Below are 23,003 nucleotides of genomic sequence, written 5' to 3' on the forward strand. Positions count from 1 at the left end.
ATTTTCTAGGAGTGGTGAGAAGGCTATAGCAATCCTCAGGGATGGCATGCGTGCTCACTTGGCTTCTCACTTAATAGTAACCACAAAATTAGGGACCCTTTATTACTTAGGTGTGATTGCTTTCACCCCAGGTACATTCTGGCAGATGTATGGCAAAAGAAAGTAGTACAACCTGTAAGAATTTCTGAATGGTGCTTTTTTAACAAGTACTATCAATTAAAAAAACTGGTGACTTTTGTCCTTTGGATGTTGAGAATGCCATGACTTTGACTGTAACAAGTCACAGTGGGGAGAAGACTTGTGGGTAGAAAGAGCACACTGAGGTGCAGGTGGCAATTGGGGTGTCCAGAACAAGAAGGGGCTGATTTTGTGACCAACAGAGCAGTGTCTTCTGTCTTCCTCCCAGGAAAAGTTTGGGAGCACCAATTAACTCTCACCTGCCAAGAGGCAGGTTCTGTGGTCACTTGCAGATCTTGAACTTGGTATAAAATCATGGTGGTGCCTCAAGGTATCCTAAGCTCTGACGGGAATCTGTAGCTGGAGTTTTCCTGGCTTGAGCATGTAACCTCTTCTGTTGTTCAGCTACTCTGGAAAAAAAAAAAAAAAAAAAAGGAAAAAAAAGTAATAAAAGCTGTATTTAGTTATGCTCAGTCTCATCTGCTCCCGGGGAGAGTAGGTAAAGTATTGATTATTTTTGGGGTAGTCTCACCCAAGGAAGAAGTTTCTCTCTCCCCTAGCCTTCTCTTTCTGTTGCTTTTCCTACCCAGTGTTGTGTTGCTCGGTTCTCTGGTAATCTTTGTTCAGACAAGTTGATCCTAATGTCCTCTTTGCAGCTGGCAGGATGCTGTAGCAGGAAGCAGACACGTCTTTTTCCAGCACCCATCTCAGAGTTCAGTACCTAAATAATGTCTGTTGCTCTGAGATACTCTGGATAACAGTCCTGTCATTGAATTAACAACACAGGGATGTGCTCTAGTATCGTCTAACCAACATCTGGTTGAACTTCAGTCACTGTTGTGAATGTAATAACAGTTTGTATGTCTCCAGATTAATTTAGTTCTCTTATGAAAAAAAAAAAAAGCTTTTCTCAGCCCCATAGTTTTCTTGGTCCTTGTTTATGGTGGCACAGTAGAGGCAACCAGATAAATTCAGCCCTTGCTCCAAGTTATCCACAGTATGTGATCAACCAGATGGCTGAAAAGGGTCCAGGGCTCAAACCATCTAGAGACATGCCTTGCTGAATGTGGCTGCTCCAGTAGTGTCTAACACCCAAGAGCACCAGAGCAGTTCCGGGGTGGGTATGGGATTGGCATTCGCTTTGGTGGGCTCAGACTTGAGCTCCATCTGTGCCAGGTATGAGTCATTCTTAAGCCCTAGGGCAAATGATGCGTGCCCTAAAGCAAGTGATGTCATTGCTCTTTTCACACTTTTCACAGTACTGTTGATGACAAACACGGTGGTTTAGCTCTCCCATATTTGGATCTAAAGTATAAGTCTTCCATACCCTGATAATAGGATGGGTCTTTGTGGACCCAGGGTCCATGGAATGCAGTCAACTGTGTGGAAGAGGACAGGAAGCTTGGACAAATCCAACCACAAATGTTATAACTAGAGAATTACCAGCAGTTGGCATCCAGCTAAGCCCCTGCAAGGGACAGACAGACAGATTGAAGCAACACCAGCTCTAATGAAGCACCAGCACCTACAGAAATCTCTGCCCACCTGAACTGAGGGGAAATTTTCCCCATCCAGCCAGCAGTGCCAGAGCTCTTGGGGTCTTATTTTACACCCTGTCTCTGTGTGCTTGAACACATTTATGAGGACATTCAAGCTGGTACGTGAGCTGCTTTTTTATAAGCACAAAAAATAATACCACAGAGTTGTTGTATTGCTGAAAGTGGCCCAAGTCCAAAGCAGGATTTGGTTGTGTGCTTCAGGCAGTAGGGTTGTGTGCTTGTACCAGATGGAGACTTTAAATTTTCATCAGTGGGTTTATAAACAAAGAATATCCTTTTATCAGCCACCGGGTCTTTTGCTAATAGGCTGCAAATGCTGAACTTCAATTAACATGGAGTGGAGGCGCAGATGAAATAATATACGTTCTTACTGATGATTATCCATCATGTGAGAATGAAATCAAGACATGAGTAATGACCTGTTTCAGTTTTGGGGGATTTTTAGTCTAGTTGGGGTGGGTTTTTTTGTTGTTGGGTGGGGTTTTTTTCTCCTTTAACACATGCTTGGTAGTATAAATGAGCTAATCAAATTGCTGAAAGTAATTTTGGCCAGATTCTTTGGTGATGAAACTCCATTACAGGTGAACGGAGTGCGAGGTTTCACTTACTCATCTTGTATTGACTTCCGTAGGTGTTAGATCAAACCAACACAAGGGGGTGTGACCGCTGTGTTGTTAAGTTTGCCATGGAAGGATAGAGTTTACAAAACTGCATTTTTCCTGCTGCTGAGAGCTGGCCATAGAGATCTGAGCTTTGAAGCAACACTGCTGTGTGCTGTCAGTGAATCCCAGCTTTCATGAGGGGCATGGGTACATGAAGAGGGAAATGGATTGATTAATGGTGCCTTTGCCTTTAGCAGCACGTTTGCTAGCCTACGTGGTGTGCTTGTGTGGCTGTACCTGCATCCCAGCTGAGAACCTCTCTCTGGACGCTGCAGGCATCCAGCTTCTGGGCTTGTGCCCGCTGGTTTATAAATCATTCAGGATATTGGTGCGTTACAACAGCAGTATCAGCTCTTTAGAGGAAGGACCTCTACCTCGACTGGTATCTTTTAGAGAGGGAAAGAGTTGAGCATATTTGTAGAGATCAGTCTTGGTATCTGGTTTGAGGTGGTGTGAAATGTTCAGGAAAGCTGAGGAATGGTGCAACATTGTGCACCATTGGTTCTGGGAACTCCGCATCTAACTTTTCATGTCTTGCCTTAAGAAGGCTTTGCTGGAAACTTAATCCACTAAGAGGGTTGGGCCTACTGTTGAAAAGTAAGAGATACATAAGTTTGAATCAGTAACTGAAAAAAACCTGTTAACTCAGTAATATAATTGAGTGCTTTCTGACTAATGAAACCCCAGAATGCACCCTGAAATACTTCCTTGTCACTTCTTTGGTGGATTGTGCTTCAACAGAGGTCATACCGGCCTGGAATGGAATAGAATCATTTAAATTGGAAAAGACCTTTAAGATCATCAGGTCCAACCAGAAGCCTAATACTTCCAAGTCCACCACTAAACTATGTTTCCATGTGCCAAATTTGCACATCTTTTAAATTTCACCAGGGATGGTGACCCAACCACTTCCTTGGGCAGCCTGTTCCAATGCTTGATTATCCTTTCAGTGAAGAAATTTTCCTAAGATCCAATTTAAGATTGCGGGATAAAGGCAGAACAGCATGACAAAGGTCTCCCCTGACAGCATGAAACCAACAGAGTTTCTCTCTTCCTGGATTAAGTGGGACTGAGATTTCTAGCTGGAGGCAGCTGCTGCTCTTTTACAAAGCGTGGCTGTGAGCTGTGTGTGAGAAGCAGCAAGGTGACAGCACGATGTGGGGGGCTGCGATTGCGCCTGGGCGCAAGTGCCGCTTGATTGGATTACCAGAGAGACACATGAGGCTTCAGTTCTGACTTCACATAGGCACCAAGGCCGAGAGATTACCAAGGCAAAATGGACCTGTTCTCTTTGATTAGCTCTGATTTGCTACTCTGAGGGCATATATCGATGTTAAAAGAAGGCCACTGAGCTTTTCTTTGTACTGCATTGGAAATGACACATTGCAAAAGGAGGGAAAGTTCTATTTAGAACTGCAGAATCTGAGATGAAGTGAAATTAAAAAGAAAGATCAAAGATAGAAAGTAGGGGAAGGAAGAAAGAGGCAATGTGCAGTATGGCTGCAAAGACATCTTAATTTCATTTTAATGAATCTCCGACCACTCAGAAAGGGGAAGATAGCTCTTTGTGTACTGGGAGAAAAGGCATAGCCTTCTGCTGCTGCCCTGAGATTTCCTTTGAACATAGTCTTATCAAAATGAAGGACTGCACTCTGCTTTGTATTTCACAGAATTAGAAAAGACCAAGCTATTTTCTGATTCCCTGCATCCTGCTTATGTAACTTGCAGATGACGGCTGCGCAACCTCTGGCTGAGCCCTGGAAAATTTTCTTGTTGGTGACTCAGGTGCTTGGCAAACAGGCTGGCACAGCAGGCTTGGAGATGAGATTGCAGTTAGAAGCACTCCCTGGGTACCAGGGCCCAATTCAAGGTCCCTTTATGGAGGCTTTTCATAGTAGAAGCTGTGGGAGGGTTACTGATTGTCCTGGTCACGTCATTGGCAGAAGTCCCCATGATGATGCTGTGTTAATTACGTGCAAGTAGAAAGCATCCCCCTTGGTTGCACTGGAGCAGAAGAAAACCTGTTACCCAGAGATGTGGGTCAGCAAGGAAGGGGGAGAAGTGCTAGTCAAGAGTGAGTTCTCAGCCTTTACAGATTCCAGCAGGATATGGGGAGAGCATTGAGTGCAGATGTGCTGCAAAAATGGGACTTCATGTAGAAGCACAAGGTCCCCTTTTGCAGGCCCCATTCCCAAACTATGCTGTCACCATAACAGTGTTGGTTTGCAGGCATTAGATGCAGCTGAAAGCTGGAGGACTGGACTGCATGTTGTGCTAGAGGAGTAAAATTGAGAACTATGAAAAGAGAAAGACTAGATCCAGGGCCGAAGGGAGAAAACTGCAAGAGACAGAACTGCTTCAGCTGCAAACTAGACTTCCCTGTGGGTCAGCTCTCATCTCAAGCATTGGCAGACACCTATTGCCATCTCTTTAGAAGTATGACTGAGAGGAGCCAAGAGGTCTGTTCCAGGCTCAGTCACCAAGGATGATCGAGGCTGGAACAATGGTGAGATCCCTAAATACAGCCCATCTCACATGAATCTATGCAATAAGCCCCTCTAGCAATCCAGCCAAGTTTAAAGCAGCACTTAACTCACTCCTGCACAGAGTCTGTTTGCTAGAGCTTGGCGTGGGAGGGTGGGGGGAAGATTTTGCCACAGGAACCACCTGGTAAATAATGAATTTCATTATCTTCTTCTTGCAGGAGAGAGCAACCTGTGCTCTGCAGTTCCTGCGAGCTTTTCTGCTGGAGGCTCTGAGAAAGCAAGTGTGAGATGTTATCCAAACGCAGGCCTGTGTGAGCCCACTGAACCTAACGATGCTGCGCTGTCCTGGATGTATGAACATGAGGGCTTAGAAGATACCAGCATCAGGAAATCTCTTGATGGCTTCTACAAAACGTATTGCAAACAACAGACAGACAGAATGGATCCCACCTACAAGGCTGCATCACAGTGTCTGTCACGGAAGATCTCAGAGCTAGCAAATAGGGATGGAAAAAAATACACATTGCGTTGCCTGCAGATGGCTCAGGTGGTCTTAAACAGAGATGGGTGCAAGATCTTTCCAAACCACCCCACTACTCCTTGTTTTTCAAAGCCACCTGAAGGAGAAGTCATGTTGGAAGACAGAAAGAGAACACCCGGACTCTCAGATGACATCCTGCAATTCCTCTTGAAAGAAACATATACCCCTGACATGTCATATGAGAAGTGAGCACAACACTGGTTTATTTCTGTCATTGGAGCTTTGCTTTCACTCTAAAAGAGGTGACTTTCTAGGAAAGACACTGTCCCTCTTAGCACCACCATGTATTCCATGGAGGGATTCATCTGGAGCAGACCTTGCCACCTTGGCCTCTATGGGGTAGCACTGCATAAGGAGCATAGTCCCCGTGTGGTCCCAATGTAACTGCTTGGGATGTGTTGACTAATCTGAGTGGGTGATGGGCAATACTGTGTTTGTTGCTGGGACATCAAGCATGATGGTTTGTATGCATCAGGCTTTTAAACTGACCTATATCCCTACCCCCGCTGAAGGGTGGTCCAGCCCAAGTTCAGTCTGTGTAGGCACGGATGTCCAAGAGCTGTTGACTATAATTGTTTGAACTCATTTGGCATGCTGCACCCCAGACCAGGGGAGGGAATGTAAGGTTTTGTTCTGTACCTGACCGATGCTGTAACACTTATGCCTCCACAGGGATGCTTGAAAGCTGCATGTGTTTACCTACAGACATATGATCCCACGGATCATGACTGCAATGTGGGTGAGCTTTTTACCAGAAACAGCATGTGCATGAGGCAGAAAAATACAGCTTCTGAGCAGGTTGGGGTTTTTTTACAGAAGGGATAAAAAAGAAAGAAAAGCGTTAGCGCCTTAGTGATTTTTCTAACACTTCAAATGCACCAGCTGAGCAAACTGGGGATTTTTTTCCTATCTATATGAGCTGTTTTAAGAGCAACCTGAAATAGATTTGTGAGTAAGGGCTCTGCAGAGGTGTCCATAGAGAAGCTGCAGGGTTGGTGCCAGCTGCTCTGGTAGCTGCCTGCTGTAAGATGGAGAGTATCTAAGAAAAGCAGAACTCAGCATCTCTGCATGTCCAAGATGGGGTTGCTTTGTTGATTGTGTAGGGCCAGTGGGTTTTCTCCAGCTCTCCCCACCTATTAGCTCCTGCTGATTGCTGCTGCTGTGGGGTCTGATCCCAGAGCTTTCACGGAGAGGAAGTCAATGCTTACCACTTGAGTACGGTCTATTATCTTTGTTAGCACTGCACAAGACCTTGTGATTGCTTTCCTGGTGTGTTGATGTATGGAGGAGAATGTTCTGTGAGATGTTTGCACCATGGAACTAGTTGCTCCCCAGTAGAGATCATCTGGCATTGCATTACAGCAAAGGGTTGCTGCCTCTATCAAGCTCTGCTGCTGTTTATACCAGAACTTCCTTGCTCTGGTTTTAGTAAACAATATCACCACTGGCTGCAGTGAGAACTGGCTCAGTGCACTCACTGGTTGCTCACCTGAGTTGTGGTGACTGTCCCTTGCCCTGTGACATTAAGAGGTGACCTAAAAGGACTAATTCCCAGCAGTTGGTTTTGGTCGCTGCCACCCGGGGAATCAAAAGTGCTCTGGGTCTGATGCATTGATATGAAGTTGGTGGCTATAATTCTCCTTTGCTTTGTCCTTGTGGAAGCTGGCAGTAACTCCCAAGGAAAACAGATAAGGGGTGCAATATTGGACTCCCACTGTTGAAGCTTTGGCGGGAAGGGGGCTGCTGTCACACAGGGCTGCAGTTCAGGCCCCTCTGCTCAGCATGTGGAAGCGTGTTGAAGTGGACACCCAGGAGCAGGTAGAGTTTCCTATCCCTCTCTAGACAGGTTTGTCAGCCATAAATCTATGCTCTACTGTCTGCAATCATAAATGTTCTGTTCTTGAATGACGTATCAGGCTCTAAGAGAGACACCTGGGTTGGAGAAGATAGTTATGTGATAGTCCTTACCAGGGTTGCCAGGCCCACTGCTTTGATGTCATTTTTGCTTTGTTTCACAGCTTGCTCAGAGAGCTTGTAAGTCAAAGAAACCTTCTGGAAAATTTCTGAATTTTATCTCCAAACTTTTATTATTAGATTTTCATTAAAATTTAGAATGAAACTAATTTGTTCTATAGCAGATTTTCATATTTTAGGTACTTACAGAAGCAGAGCAGTGCTTAACTGGATAAATTTGGTCCCAAAGTCCCATTGATTTTTAATGATACGGAAAGAAGCTAAATGTTTAGAGGAGCCTGTCAGTCTTTCCAGAAACCTAACATTGTTAGGAACCAAAACATGACAGAATTTAGAATACCTGATGATTCTTACTGTGAAATGAACAGCTCCATTTCTGGAGAAACACTTAATTTGTAAGGAGTTTCACAGGGATTTTATAGTTCAATCACTTTATTAAGTTAATACTGCAGCACAGAGAATAACACTCATCACTCCTTTTCTCACTCACTGCTAATTAATTTTTTTACAAACCTGTGCTGGAACCTGCTATATTTATTTTCAAGTCTTCTGAAAGTCAAACTGTCTGCATTACTCATTTCCTTGATAAACATCTCTCCTTGATTTCTTCAAGACACAGGGAGATGAATACATCCCTCCCCTTTGCCAGGTGCTCCAAGCAAGGCTCACCAATTGCTTGGAACAGCCTGTACTTGAAAGCAGCACAGTCCTATTTGGCGTTTTATGATGCTGCATAGAAGGAATTGTAATAATGAATGTTACCTCTGGTAAGCAAAAGCACAGGGGCCTAACTTAGGTCTGTTTGGATTCCTTAAGCTGATTGGCAGTTACAACTAAGTTGTGTTGCTTTGAATTAAGTTGGATTTCCTTCCTCCTGTTTTTGAGAACTTTGCTCAGCTTAAGAGAAGGGAATCTGCCTGTGTTCTGGATCCACTAAACTGCTCTTTCACAGACTACTTCACCCCCTTCTTGTGTTCAGAAAGGTGAAGAGTCTTGAAGTGGCTTTTAAGGAGCAATCAGCTTAAAATGTGTAGGGCTGCCAGGATTCTCTGTCAAACTAGCCCTCGGCATTGCAGAGCAGGACAGCTGCCTAACAACCCCAACATACCTCCCACCACTGCACACTCAACCACGGATGCCTTGTTTTCTGCTACCGGTTGTAGAGGCACAAACTTGGCCAGAGCTGCTGCCCCCACAAATAAATGTCTGGTCAGTGATGGGAGAAAGAACAGACCTCAGGAAGAGGAAAGGAGGAATTTGTCGGTGGGCAAACTGCCCCAGGAGCACACGTGGATGATGAGTAGGTTCTTCAGGTTGAGCTTTTGGGCAGTGGCTTTCCTGGATGTTGTCTGCCTCCCTGCCCCCAGCCCCTGCCAGGTTAAATGCAGCCTGACAGTGCTTCTGTCCTGTTTCCCTCCCCATCATCACCCCTCCACCAACGTCCAGTTTCTTTCTGTGTTTCATTACAACACTAATGAGATCCCTGGCAGAGTTTTATCTTTAAAATGACACAGATATCTTTGAGCCCAAAGAGTCCAATGTCAGACAGCAGCAGAGCAATGAACCCACACAAGAGCACTTAAGGTCTCTCTCTTGGAGACCTCCTATTTCCTGGCTCAGTGGCTTCTTTGCTGCTTTACTCCCTCTGCCAGGAAGATACCAGTCTTTGTGAATGTTTTCCATCCACTGGCTTGACCCTGAAGCGGTAGTTTGCTGCAGTGATGTTGCTCATTGAATGGGGAAGCCATTCATTCTCCAGTGTGGACGTGTTCAAGGAAGCATGGAGAGCAAGATGGAGGGATGTACAGAAGGTACATATGGGAGAAGAAAAAAGAGGAAAGGATGGTTGGGATCTCAAAGATAAACATCAGCGTTCCTGGCTGGTTACTTCAGTACAGTCACATCGCTTGCAGCACATTTAGCATTTGATCTTCAGCACTTCAGTTTGGATAGAGCTCTTACTGTCAGCCCGGTTGCTGAGACCTCTCATCTGTTACCTTTCCTCACTGGCCAGATCTCAGCACGAGTGTGTGTGTGTTTCTAGCAGGTCAGATTCCATGCTGCAGTTTCACGTGGGGCTGCTATTCCTGCCTTACTGTGCCCGGCAGATGGGCACAGCTGCTGTGTTCCACGGGTGTTTCCAGCAGAGGTAATGGAAATTTGCCTGCTGGCATTAACCAGAGCAGGAAGAGGCCCTATTGGCCCAGCTGGCTGCAAATTATGGCCAAGGTCTGTGGGGTTTGGTGCAATCTCTTTTTCCAAATAGATTTATACTGGGACTGTCTGGGTTTAGGTTGCCATCCTTGAGTCGTCATGAAACCAAAACCTCTGCATTCTTGCTGGCTCTACTTGATGTGTTCCTTGTTCACTTTTATGGCAGGGGTGTTGTATGCGTGCTGGAGGGGACAGGCCCTCAGCTCCTCCCCCAGCTACTCAAGTTAAGGGTGCTAGGGTAACAAAGGAGTTTAGATGAGGATCCAGTATAATTTCTACAGTAGTAAAATAAACCTACAGGTGCTGGTCTGTCAGAATCCAAAGCATCCTGCGAGCGAAAATTAAGAAGGTTAATACCAACTGCTTCAGCAATAGATACAGCTGGAAAAAACAAACATGCTCTTGAGTGCTTGTCAACAACTACAGTACCAGTACAAGCCCCAGCCCGCTTTGCTTCACCACCACAGGTCTGTCATGGCTACAGGGGCACTAATACTGATCGATGCAGGGACCTTGCTGAGGATGTACAGGGAGGAAGGAAGGTTTTCACTGTGAATCGGATGTTGTCACTTCTAACTTTTTGGCAGCATTAATGATGTTAGAAGTTTTGCACAGCAACTTATATTTAACTGCCATTTTAAGGGAAATGACCTCCCAGGAGAGAGCTGGCTGAGTCAGAGGACTGCATTGGAATCCTTTCAGTTGCTTAATTGAGTTTGGTTAATGAGTTGGTCTATGCTTTGGGCTAACTCTAAAACCACCTGCTCTCCTATTCAGCTATTAAAAAACAAAGAAAAAGAAAGAAAAAAAGGAAAGAAAGGAGAAAAAGTCCACACTTCCACAAAGAAAGCTCAGAGCAAAATATGAAGTTCCTGTCCTTTATGAGACTCCTACTGCTACTGATGTTTGAGAGATACCTGCTGGGTTTTGATGGAAGAGAGAAGAACTCCTAAGTCACTGTGGTCTGACTCTAGATCAGTCTCAAAGCCAGATGTGGCCTTTCCTCACTCATGAAAAATGTGAGGTATCTGCCTGCAGCTCCTCTTTGTGGCTGTGAGGAGAAAGGGTGCACTCAGAGTGGAAAAAAAAATAAAGAGTTCCTGTCTTTTTATTTGCTTTTTGAAAGGGGCATAAAACATTCCAGGTAATAGCTGTTCATTCGTTACTAAGGGTTTTAAATGATGGCAGAATGAGGCACTCCTAATCTGGAAGATCTGTCTCCATGCAGGAGGTTTATCTGGGGTTCAGCTGTGGGGCATTCATGCCCCCTTCTCTACACAGAGGGGGCCAGAGGGGAGGGGAAGCACCTCCAGAGAGATTATGCTTCTCCTTCAGCACCTCCAGGTTCTTGAGGCTGCATAGCCACTGCCTCTAACATCAAAGCGTATTAGAAATTTCTGATGCAGCAAGAAGAGTGGTAAGAGAACTCATTACTCCCCAGCCCTTTAGGAAATGAGATGCAATTAATGACAAAATTGAGAATAGGTGGCTGCTGAAAGAGCATGAAGATAGATACCTGCAGAGGAGGACATGAAACTGTGCATTTTAAAGAGCAATGTGGGCAGACCAGACTGGATGCAGCTGAAATACTGGGATTATGACTCACATTTACAAATCTTGGCTGGCATCTTGAGGAGGACGTGGTAAGCTCTGTGCTATTGAACCATGCAGTCTTGAAAGGTTTGTGCCTCCCATGGTCAGGAGTGCCTGCAGTTCTGCATGCTGCTCACTTCCAGGTACAATACTCACCTCATGCCAATAAACCTATCAAAAATAGATGTGTGTCTTGCACTGAGACAGAAGGAAGGGAGAAGACAGAGCCCCTCGGAATAAACACCTCTGGAGCAGGTGATAAATTTGACACAGATGTTGCCTAGAGAAGAGGTTAGAGTTATTTTCTTAACTGTGTTTGGTTTCTTTGGAAACCCATGCTGTTAGTCCAAAGGCCCAATGCTTTTGAAGTAACCTAACTCCCCACCTGCCCCATCCCTACATGTAGAAAAGGATCAACACTCCATGTCTGTCCCAGTGTTCATGTCCCACCTTTGCTGCCATGTTCCCCAGTTTACGCTAACTGGATATCTGTTACCATGGAAAATACCTGCCTTCTCCTTTCATGGTGATTTCCCTGAAATTTAAGTATTTCAAGAATTTTAAGTCCTGGTGCCTTTGAGGTGTTTTTCTGGAGTTGGGTTTTTTTGGTTGTGTTTCTTTTTCCTCCCATGAGTGGAAGAAGACACAGAAGCACACTCAGAGGTCTATTAGTTTTGATCTGACTCTGCTTAGCTGCCCTCAGAAGGATGGAAATAGTGGCCTGGAAGTATGGCTTTCTGTGAATGGATAGATGATGACTCCTTCCAGGTAAAGAAGCGGGTTTCTTTCTGGATGTTTATGTACCAAGAGTAGTATGTAGCCCTCATGGAAATATCCTGTGTTCTGAACATTTCTCGCCAGCCTATGAAATAACCTCTGAGAAATTCTGTTCCCTTTTGAGGTGGTGAAGTGCCTGCCTCTTTGCATTTGACTTAGTTTTTATGCTTCCATGGTTTTAGCACTTGGCAAAGTGCAAATCATTGTGTTATCAGAGGCCCTTTGCTTCTCTCTGCTTTGTTTCCTTCTGTGATACACCCGATTTTAATTTTTTTTCCTCCATGGCATTATTTAAGGTAGGAAATAACCTGTTTCCCTGGAGGCATGGAACCAGGCAATGCTTTGTACCAGCACTGTGAGCTCAGGAGACAGATGGGCTGCTATGGTTCGGCTTTCAAAAGGAGACTTACCAGTAATGACAGGACATTTAGTCACTGGGAAAAAAAAATGCAGTTGAATTTATAGTCTCCTTGAAACTCTACTGTCGATTGTTGCCCGTGCTGTGTACACACTCTGGCTTGCAGGTGGCACTTCAGTGCAGTCGGAAACACCCCCCTGAGTTGTTGTTTTCCCCTTCCTCTAGGCCAGGTGTGAGTTGCTGCCCAGTGGTGCGGGCTGCGTGATGCCAGGGCAGAGCTGCCCCGCAGCGAGATCCCAGGTGCTCTTGGCACCTTCCTGCTCTCTGCTTGCTGCCCACTTCAGGAGCAGTAGGAGGAAATTTTCCCAACTTTCCCTGATTCGTGCTGCCGTGGCTCTGGCGGTTTGCACAGAAGGGAGAGCAGGGACTCTTGATTCCTCTTGTGAAGGTGCAAGCCACATTTGTTTCTTCCCATGTTTCAATGACCCTTCCTGAAGCAGCAAAGGTGTCCCCTTCTGCAGCCTGTGCTCCCTTCTAGCCCTCTGTGTCCCAACATGAGCCCCTACAGCTTTGTGCCCTGTGCCATCCCAGGGCTTGAGTTGCCCACAAGCCCACTGACACCTCTGCTCATCTCCTTGTATGCTCTGGTAGTATGTGGAAGCTGCTTTTGCAAAGGCATTTGGTGCCTTCCCCTGCAGAAGAAATCCAAGGATTTTTTCCCCCATCAAGAAAACGTTCCTGCTCACAGCAGAGGAGCAGTGCTCCAAGCTGAGTTAGGACAACCCCTAAAACCCTTAACACCCTTCAGGCTTGTGTGTATGCAAGATCCCACAGGATCTTCAAGTGAAATGTGTGAGCTAAAGATGGGGACTAACAACAGCCCCAGCAGATATAAGAAGCAAGGACAAAATTGAGTTTGTCATTGCCAAGTAGGATGGACACGGAACATGGCAAGGACTTGACAGTCAGTGCCCAAGGGATTTCCCTGCTGCGCAGCCCACATCCAAACCCCACACGAGGTCCTGGGGAGTGCACTTTGCCTGGGTATTTACCAGCGGAGCTGGACCAGCATCCCTCAGTGTCTCAGAGGGTGTCTCCCCAGCCACTCGGATTGCCTTGGGGTTCGCCTTCAGAGTAAGTCTGGCAGCTAGCAAGCACCACCTCTCTCTTCCCAGAATGAACTTCTTATAAATGCCTGTTCCAAACTATTTTGTCATCCTTGACGAATCCTCCTGCTATGAAGTCATTCCCCCCTTTCCTCGGCTCAGAGCTCCTCCAGGATGTTTGGTATTGATGGCTTCACTGATGCTTTCTCTGACAGAATTTTGTTTTCCCTCCCACGCAGCTGCTAGTGGGAGGCACTGGTTCATGCCAACAACCTGCCTGATCCTGGAGCTGAAAGGCAGCCAGGGAGAGAGCTGAGGTCCAGCAGCAGGCAGGTGTAGGAACAGATCAGTGAGGGTCAGTGAAGTAGCTCCCAGCCTGTGAATGGAGCCAGGACCTTTTACCCCAGCGGAGGATCTTTCCCAAGGAGTTTTACATGTTTTGGTATGTGTCGGTATATTGGGACCTGTGGTTGCTAAAATTGGTGTGCAACAGGCAGTACACATCCTATATAAATGTGTCTATTTCATTACTGAGCGTAGGTGATTTTGTGTGGTGCATTTGTTTTCCCATAACACAAAAGTTCATTTTAAAAATACCCTGTTCTGTAGGCTTTCCCTAATGACTCTTTTTCCCCACACATCTATTAGCCAACAAAATATGCCATCATTTCTTCCTTAAAAGTAAAAACTGGCATCTAGCACGCAGAGCTATGAAAGATGTGATTAAGACAGTAGCTGGAGCTAACCAAAGCCAGGAAGCTTATGGCTGAAAGGTTAAACCTTTCTTCAAATTGCCTTTGTAATGGCCTATTTATTTGCAGGTGCTGTGAATTAAGGGGGAAAGTTTTGTAATGAAAGAACATCTGGCATGGAAAATCTCACCTCATTTCAAGCTGAACAAAGTTTCACACACGCTAGAAGGTAGGTTCTAATGGGAAATGTCAGGCGACCTCAGGGCAAATAACACTATCCAGGGTTGTCTCTAATGACATCCAGCATTTCTGGGTAAGATGCAGTACATGGGACAGGTATTCTGCTAAATGGGTGCAAAAATCAGCACCTCCCACCAGGGAAACAGCATCATTCTGTGATTAAAGATACTGAGGTGGGAATAGGGAAGATCAGGGCTATGCCCTGTAACATGTTTTCAGTGTGACCTTCCCAAATGGCTTTGTTCTAAGTTCCCAGCAGCTTTTTCTGGGTAGCTGAGAGCTTTGAAGAAGGAGTGAGATTTACACCCACTTTGCCTAAACAGCAATTCCCCTAAAAGGGCTGCATTTAGAGGTTGGAATAATAGTTTCATGTCTGAGATCCAGGCTCCCTTGTTAAAGAAGCAATTCAGGGTGAGCTATGTGAGTCTGGTGTGTTTTCATGTCCTTGTGCCTTCATGCCCCCTAGGTCTGGGGGTCCCTGAGGGACCACCACTGCTCTGGACATGGACTTGGGGCCAAGAGAGCCAGGACACAGCCAAAGGCAGCTGTAGGATAACTTTCTACATGTTCCTAAAGCAGTTCTTTCCTTCATGGGATCGCTGGATCTATAGAGGGATTGACAGGAGTAGGACTCGATGATCCTTATGGGTTCCTTCCAACTCAGGATATTCTATGATTTTATGATTCCTTGTTTTGTATTTTGGGATGTCTTTTTTTGTGATGCGAGTTCTCCCCTTGATAAGGAAAGGTTGGTCTTATTTTTGAGATGTGTTGATGCTGGAAGCAGAAAGACATGGCCACAAGGTGAGTGGAGCGATGAGAAACGTGTGTGTAAGTAAGTCCTTCATCTGGGTTTTTGTCTGGTGTTCAGGAATGAACTTTCTGCACATGAGATGAGGAAACACAGACTGTGGCTAAAGGCTGTTTTGAAAGCTGGGAGAGACCTTCCAGAGGCTGCAGTGGATCAGGCTCAAAATGCAGTGGTACGCTAGACAAGGGTCACACTGATTTCTGAGCCCATTCCTCTTGTTCCCAGTACCATGGGGTGCCTCTGTGGCAGTAGTGCTTGGTGAAAGGAGATGCCATTAGCGTGCAGCCTGTCACGAAGAGAAAGAAATTAAGCAGATTAAATGCAGATGCTTCTTACTCAGTATTTGAGTGCAGCAGGCAACCTTGACAGCCCCTCATCCCAGGTTGTCCTCGGTATATATAGGGGGACAGTCACCTATATACACTTCATGGCCAGTGCTTGGTGCTCCTAACCTTGAAGAGAAGTGTTCTCTTAGCTCTGTTCCAATTGTAAGCTTGCCACACTTGACCCATCTGAGCAGAAATATTCCCTCTGAGGTGGCCACCTGCCATAGCTCTGCATAGTGGAGAAGGCATGCAGGAGCTGTCTCTTCCCAACGCCAGGGCATGACACTTTGTAGGCTCAGTACATCTCACAAGAGTAGGCGGCGAACCCACCCACTACAGCTTGCTTGTCCCCACAACCAGGGTAGCAAAGCCTTCTTCAGGGTCACTTTTTCTGCTTTCCCTGCTTGTATCGCCTCTTCCCCTCACCCAGGGTTACAACTGGATGCTGGGCCTTTCATCATGGCTTGCACCAGAACGTGTATTTTTATTTAAAATCCTTTTTGCTCAGCCTTTCAAATGTCACATGGAGTAACTGGACTGAGTCACACCCAAGGACCTCCTGTCTGAGCGTGGGTGATACCAGCTATCAGTAGAAAAGCTGAGAAAGCCCTGGGACTTTGCTTAAGGCTGAGATAAGAGGGCAAGCCCCAGGGAGCAGGCATGCCCCACGTGTGCTTTTTCAAGAGACAGGCCTGAGGACAAGGTGGTGCACCATCAGCAGTGCTAAGGAACTGTGAGAGTTGGCACCACCTCCTTCCTATGGGAGCCTGGTTCCCAGCTGGTAAAGGCCACCTTTGCAAGGTCTAGTGGGACGCAGTGGCAGGTTCCCACCTACGTACCCCTGTTTAAGAGGTCACAGCTCTTGGCATCTGCTGGTTTCTGCCTTGCCAGGACATTTCATCTTGAAAGAGCTTTTTTTCCTGTGTTCTCTGGCAGGATGTGTGCTGGTTCTACATCCCTGGCAGTGGCCCTGCAGCATATTGTGAGGGTTCTTGGCTGGAAAGCTGCAGAGGCAGATGTGCATGATACAGTTTTGAATGTCAGCAAAGATGCCCCTTGCTCTCTGCCTGGTCTTGCCCACAGGCTGCCAGGTGCCAGGTGCAGTGAACCTCCTCTGCCTGCAGAAAGTGCTGCGCCTTGAAAAATGGTGCTTCTCCTGGGAGCACAACGGGAACCAAATATCCACTCTCTGGCAGCTACAAAGTTATAAAGCTCTCATCAAGACCAGCTGGGTGGATGGGATATCAAGCAAATCCCAGGCAGTGTGGAGGTGTCTGCCAGGCCATGCTCTTCTCCCTGACTCAGGAGAGATCTTTGGGGAAGGGATAGGGTGGTGGCCCTGGGATCCCCATGCAGCATCCACACTTGCAGTCATGGTATGTCAGTGCTGCCCAGCTTGTTTGTACAGGTGGCACAGCCAGGTTTGTGACCATCCATGTTTGAAGAGAAGGACCTTAACTAATATTACTGGCAGATAGAGCCAAATTAATTTCTCCCTGAGGGAAAGACAATTAAGCCAGCTCCTGTCCATCCTGCCGGTCAGTCACTCAGCACTTGTCCTGTCAGTTGCTCCAGACTGCACCATGCCCAACCAGAACTTCTGGGACAAGAGAAAGGGAGGTGGAAACAGGGCACTGGAGCAGGTAGGTTCCACGCCAGGCTGGGATGCAGGAACAAATTGGGATTCGTGGGCAGAAAGGGGAGACATTCAAAATCATTAAACTGACATGTCATTAATTCTGCCTCTTGCAGTTCTATTCTGAAAAGTTTTGAGTTATCCTTGGGAGGGTGGTTTTCTTGGTCATTGCAGGTTTGGAGGGAGGGTTTAGGTTGCGCGTGAAACCCTTCACTTTTGGGGAGCCAAAGTCTGGGCACTCCTCCTTCAAGGAGAAGCAGTTCCTGCAGCTTGGCATTTGGAGCCTCCTATCTGCTGGGATTTCCCCCACTGAGTAGTCTCATTCCCAGCTGCTCATTCCTACTGACTTTATGTATTATGGTGACTGCTATTCCAGAGGCTGGGGAAATTGCTCTCCTGGCTGTCATGCTTCTGTGGGGCAGAGAGGGTGTTTTGCAGAATGTCACACAATGTGGTTCCTCTGCTTCCTCTGCTGTCACAGTGACTTATCTGAGGTCCCTGGAATTGTAATGAGGGAGATGAGACTGGAGAAAGCCCAGGAGCAGAAGGATGGTGGTGGCTAGTGAACAGGAGGGTTCTGAGAGGAATTAAAATAATTTGAGTCTGGAAAATTGTTCCTGCATCACAAATACAGGTAGTTGTTGTGTAGTTATTGTCTTACCCAGGAGGGAATGCCTGAAGACTTGTGTATCTACAGCAAAAGCTATGACAGGACAAGGATGTGCTCTCTGGTCCTGGCTGTCAGCTGGCATCATTTGAATCTGGTCTCAGAAGTCAGCAGAACTAGAAAAATTTACACTGACAGAGTATCTGCCAGGTATTTTCCGTTCCCAAAGCTGCCTTTAAACTTAAGCCTCTTAAACCTCTTTTATAAGCACATGGCATTTCACACAGTCTAAAAGACTTAAAATCAGGGTGTGCAAAAGGAAAAAGGGTTTTTCTAGTGGGAAGAGATCTTAGTGAAAACTCCTCTTGCCTTTTGTAGGTTTTGCTCTTCCAAAGGGCCTTTTGCAGCTGGGCTAGTGATTTTAGTGTAGTGGTGATTGAGAGTGGCTTTAGCAGTTCCTTTTGCTGTGTGAGTACCAGTGTCATGAAGTGGATCTCTCAGTGCTGCGTTTTCAGTCTGGAATTACATGCAAGGGCATAATGGGATGTTTAATTTTTTTTTCCAGGATATAGGTTGTTCAGTTCAGCAATTAAAAATTTCCTTGGAAATTGTTATGGTCTGTTACATCTATATATTTTTATCTTACAAAGTTGAAATTTGCCTCTGAAATTTCCATGACACAATCATCCACAGAACAATATTGTTCTTACCAAACAAAACCCCTGCTGAGAGTCAAAGTGCTATAAATATTTAAAGAAATTGATTACTAAGTAAGCCAGACTAGAGCTCCAGTCTGTAAATACTAAACGGGACATACACAGTTGACAAAATGCAGGCACAAACACTACATGGGGCTGTTCCATTGCCTGAATTAAATTATCTGCAGTGCAAAGACAACTGTAACAGTCATTTTTGCTTAATGACCAGCAGCACTCAAAATACAAGGGCTGAAGTCAGTATTTTGCTTGCTGAAAGAAATTTCTGTCCTCCTTTACAGTTGACTTCACAAGCCCCAAACCTTTTCAGCAGCGAGGTGACCAGGGCGGTTAGGTGCATACTTGGAAAATAAAAAATTGGGGACATTGAGCAGGGATTATTTTGTGATACTGTCTAGCTGTGCACCTGCTATGTGCCCAAGCTAGAGGGTGAGGTGCCCCAGAGCTCTCAGGTTCCTCTTTGGGCATCAGCTCCCTGGGAGCTCCTGTCCTGCAGCAGTGCCAAGCATCTGAAAGCTGGGCTGGGGGAGACACGCTGGTGGCTTTCAGGGGTGCTGTTGCCCGTTTTCCAGAATTAAATGTCTAGTAAGGAGGGTGTTGGGGTGCTGTTACCTTCCACCGTGCAGACCAGGAGGTGTCTGGGGCTGTGGAGGTTGCTCCTGTTGGCAGTTTCACTACAGCTGGGGCTAGGAGAGCGTTTAGTCATAGCCAAGTTCATAAAGCCACGAGTAATCATGCTAGGGCTTTTGGAGCTCCCATGGATCCAAAGCTGCATTTTTAGCCTGGTGATCAGTTCATCTGGAGTGGCAGGTTTTGACTGGGACTCCAGCACATCGTTGTCTGACAGCAAATCATGAGTTTATACCAAGGTGACAAGTGGCAGCATGGATAATACAGAGAGACTTGTGACTAAAAATCCCAGTGGTGCAACAGTATCAGGCAAATTCCTGCTCTCTCTTGTAGGAGGGCAGGAAACATGCATGTTGCTTCACATCAATGTCGTCTTTCCCATGGATGCTATACCATCATTTACTGCCTGGAGCAAGCAGGTTGGCAAGTTGCTGTCAGGGAAGGACCTGGGAAGTGGCACTGCTTTTTAGTGGTGATCATGCTGATGGTGCAGTATGGAAAAATTGTCCTCTGTGCTGTAGGTCCCAAAGTCTGCTTTTTGTTTATGTATTTAATTTTGTATTGCCACATAATTGATTTTTTTCCAACTGAGCTGACAAACACTGAGGGAGGAGTGACTGGGGGGAGGATGGGAGGTGTATGTGTGTGCGAGTGGTGGATGTGAAGAAAAAGGTCCAAAAAATATTTCAGTGGAGGCAAAAAGCATGCATTTTAGGTTTAAATTGAAAGCTGGTCATTATGAAAATACAGAATTAGGCAGGTTTATATCTCTGCATTCAGGTGATTTGCATCTCCCGGACTCAGTTCTGCTGTGAGGATGCATCTTTTATCACTACTGAGTTTCAGGTGACAGAGAGGCTGAACTGAAGTGTGCAGACTGACCACATTACAATAACAGACTGCATCAGCCCAATCTACCCAAGCACAGGCTGCTGCAGGGCATGCTTAGAAGTGTTTTGCCTTATATAATAGCAGTTATCATTTCATCTCCCATGGATTCAGCTTAAGCAGACACTGTTCTGATACCTCTGTCCCTGTCATTTGTCAGATCCTTCTGTAGCTTGACAAGAAAGCTCCATTCATCAGCATCACTGCTGATGCCCGATACAGGATAGTCTTTGCTCGATAGGAAGGGGAGGAGGTCTGAGGGTGGTCCTGGCTGCCACCTTCACAGAGGCTTTGGCTGGAGGTGTGTGAAGATTTTTCTGGGGTGTACACAGGCATGTGCATCCCTGAAGGCTGACCCTTCTGTTTTGCCAGGCCCCCTGTCTGGATGCATTGCAGGTGAGATCCAGCTGACTGCTGGCCTCTTCCCTCTCTAGGGGATGCGTCTGGTGGATTTTTAACTCCCCTGAAGTCTATTTCCATACAAGCAGGGAGATGAGCTGGGCACCTGATCCTGCCTCACTGTAGAACTACTAAGGTGATAACTGTATTCCTGGGCCACGGTTCAACTACACGTTGCACCAGCTCTAAGCTGCCATAACAGTTGGTTTTAGTGAGCTGTGGGTGATGATATACATGGTAATGTATGATGGCAGCAAAGCCTGAGCATCTGTTGTGTTGCAACTGGCATTGCCTATGTGCAGACCTCTGAAAGGATTTTTGCTGCCGTAAGTGAAACTAGATAGATGATGTCCCTTGAGGTTCTGGCTTCTCAGATTTGATTGGTGTTTTTCTCCAGATTCATCCTCTTAACACCTTCTGAATGAGATGAGTTTGTTCGTGAAATGGGCTGCAGGATTTTCATTCCATGAAAATTAATTGGCATCCAAGAATGAAGATAATCCTACTAGCACATCTAATTAGAGGAGAGGAATCTTCATATTCCCTGAGCAGTTTCTTCTCAATTTAGGAGCTCAGACACAGAAACTTGCTTATCATCCTTTGAAGTTTTAGCTTCGAGGATGAGCCAAACACATTGTTGGAGTTTTTTTAAAAGGCATTTGTCTTTGAGAGAATCAAGCAGGATAAATGCCACTTATTCATAGATTGTCACAACATTGGAAGGTGTGTATATCACTGCAATCAAAGTTCTGACACATCTGAGAAAGGAGGTTGGGGATGTGTCTCTCAAAACCAATTGAGTGAAATATGCCACTGCTTGTTGTAATCCTGATTTAATGCAGCCACATCACTTTCCTAACCTGAAGGGAAGGTCATGCCAGATGATGCCTGGCTGTAAAAGTCCATGTGAAGTGACGTTGTTTTGAAAATACAAGGTGCTTAGGTTCTTTTTGGTGGGTTTTCCAGCACTGGCAGAAAAAACTATAGGATCATGTTTTGGAGCTCTAGTGTTGGGTGCTGGAGATGGAATTAGATATGTCAGTCCTTGCTTCTGTCATAGACCTCCTGCAGACCTTGAAATCTTTGTAACCTCGATTCAGATTGAATCTGAAGTCTCTAACAAGTGTTCCCATGTAGGCCCCGTGTAACTGATGGCAAAACATGCCCTGGCAGCGCTCTAACAGCAAGTATCAGGATATTGCTGTTTATCAACAGCAAATGCAGGACTTTTGATTCTTTGGGACCAGCCCACACAATGCCAGGGTGAGGGAGTGCTTCAGAGAAATCCTGAGTCACATATAAATAAACCAAATGGCACAGAGCAAGCAGCCACGAAGCCCCAGTCATTACTGCTGCGCTGCAAAGGATGGGTTAGGGGTGCAGGTCTGCTTAATCTCAGCTGTCTGCTCTGCAGCAAGAAGGCTTCTGTAGTGGCAGTGGTACCGACTATCAACAGCACTTGGTGTGATACAGGTATTTAGTACAAATACCTCATAGATCCTAACATAGCTGGCTGTTTTTATTCAGCAACTTTGTGTCACTTGCCCCTTTTGACTGTCATGTCCAAGAACACCATAGCCAAGCAAATGCTGGAGTAGAGCAGTTGCACAGGAATAACCAGAGGGTGGTATTTATATGCCCTGGGGAAGCAGAAAATGTTTACATGGAAAACATTTTGGCAAACATTTCACCTAAAATTCTTTCTTGTGAACAGCTGAAGAAGTTTGAGGCCAGGCTGAATCCTCACACAGCCCAGGGAGGCCTGGGGGGCCTTGGAGCCACTGAAATTCTTCATGATCTTTTGAGTCAGGCTCTCGACTCCCCCCAGTCAAGGCTGGCGATTTCCAAAGAAGGATCTGCCTGTGGAGATGGGGCTTGTATAGGCATTAAGGGAACGTCATGCAAAAGGGTAGGTTGAGGAAGCAGAGAAGATGTTGCAGTGTTGATTTGGTTTTTATGATGGCCAAATAACTGGGTTCTGTTATTTTGCAGAAACTGTCATCAGAACACAAGGTAATAGAGGTATCTGGCCTTGCTGCCTGGAGTTAAAGGCTGTCTTCTGAAACAAGATTCAAACAGAGCTGAAGTTCTTGGTCTCCTTAATGCACAGATGAAGCTGTATGTGAGTTTTAATGGTGTGCTGTGTTCTTGTGTCCTGTTTTATATGTTTAAAGGCTATGTGGTTATAGCAGCCTGGCATTGTTGATTCACAATAGTAATACTACACAGAATGATAATAGAGATAACTGTCATTTTGATGTATAGATCCGTTGTTCTCCATGAACACTGGGAATTAGAGAGCCACCTGCTTAGCACTGAATTCAAACAGAAAAGAACAACTGAAAAATGCACATAATTTGGACCCTCCTCTGAGAGTTAATGAAAGGAAAAGCAAAGCAAGTCCTAGTCTTACAATGCCATGCGTAGCTCTGAAGGGAATTGGGGGTGGGTGGGTGGGGAGCATTCTGACTTGCTCAGTGTAGAGCTCATCATGGCTTGTCATTTCTGCTCTCCCATCTATCAAAATCATGTAAAACTTGATTTCTGTAGCTTTGCTCTGGGTCCCCAGAGCATCATCATAAGAGGTTTGCCTGTGGAGGCAGGTGCTGAG

General features: G+C 45.9%; 1 protein-coding gene and 1 long non-coding RNA gene across 2 annotated transcripts in view; both read left to right on the forward strand.

The window, feature by feature from the left end:
- The window catches only part of SHLD1 (shieldin complex subunit 1), a gene marked incomplete at its 3' end in the record, with an annotated part of 45,279 nt that extends 39,665 nt beyond the window's left edge, over positions 1-5,614 (forward strand). The window contains exon 3 of the mRNA XM_084261102.1: positions 5,103-5,614. Within this exon, the coding sequence (XP_084117228.1) occupies positions 5,103-5,614 (512 nt within the window). The remainder of the gene's footprint in view (positions 1-5,102) is intronic.
- An 8,670-nt stretch (positions 5,615-14,284) lies between these two features.
- On the forward strand, positions 14,285-22,469 carry LOC311190310. The gene is made up of 3 exons (XR_014617200.1): positions 14,285-14,368; positions 22,107-22,301; positions 22,385-22,469. It is a non-coding gene; the product is annotated as an uncharacterized lncRNA (long non-coding RNA).
- Positions 22,470-23,003: the final 534 nt, after the last annotated feature.

This window comes from Gallinula chloropus (assembly GCF_964237585.1).
Source record: "Gallinula chloropus genome assembly, chromosome: 3".
In the NCBI taxonomy this organism is placed as follows: Eukaryota; Metazoa; Chordata; class Aves; order Gruiformes; family Rallidae; genus Gallinula; species Gallinula chloropus.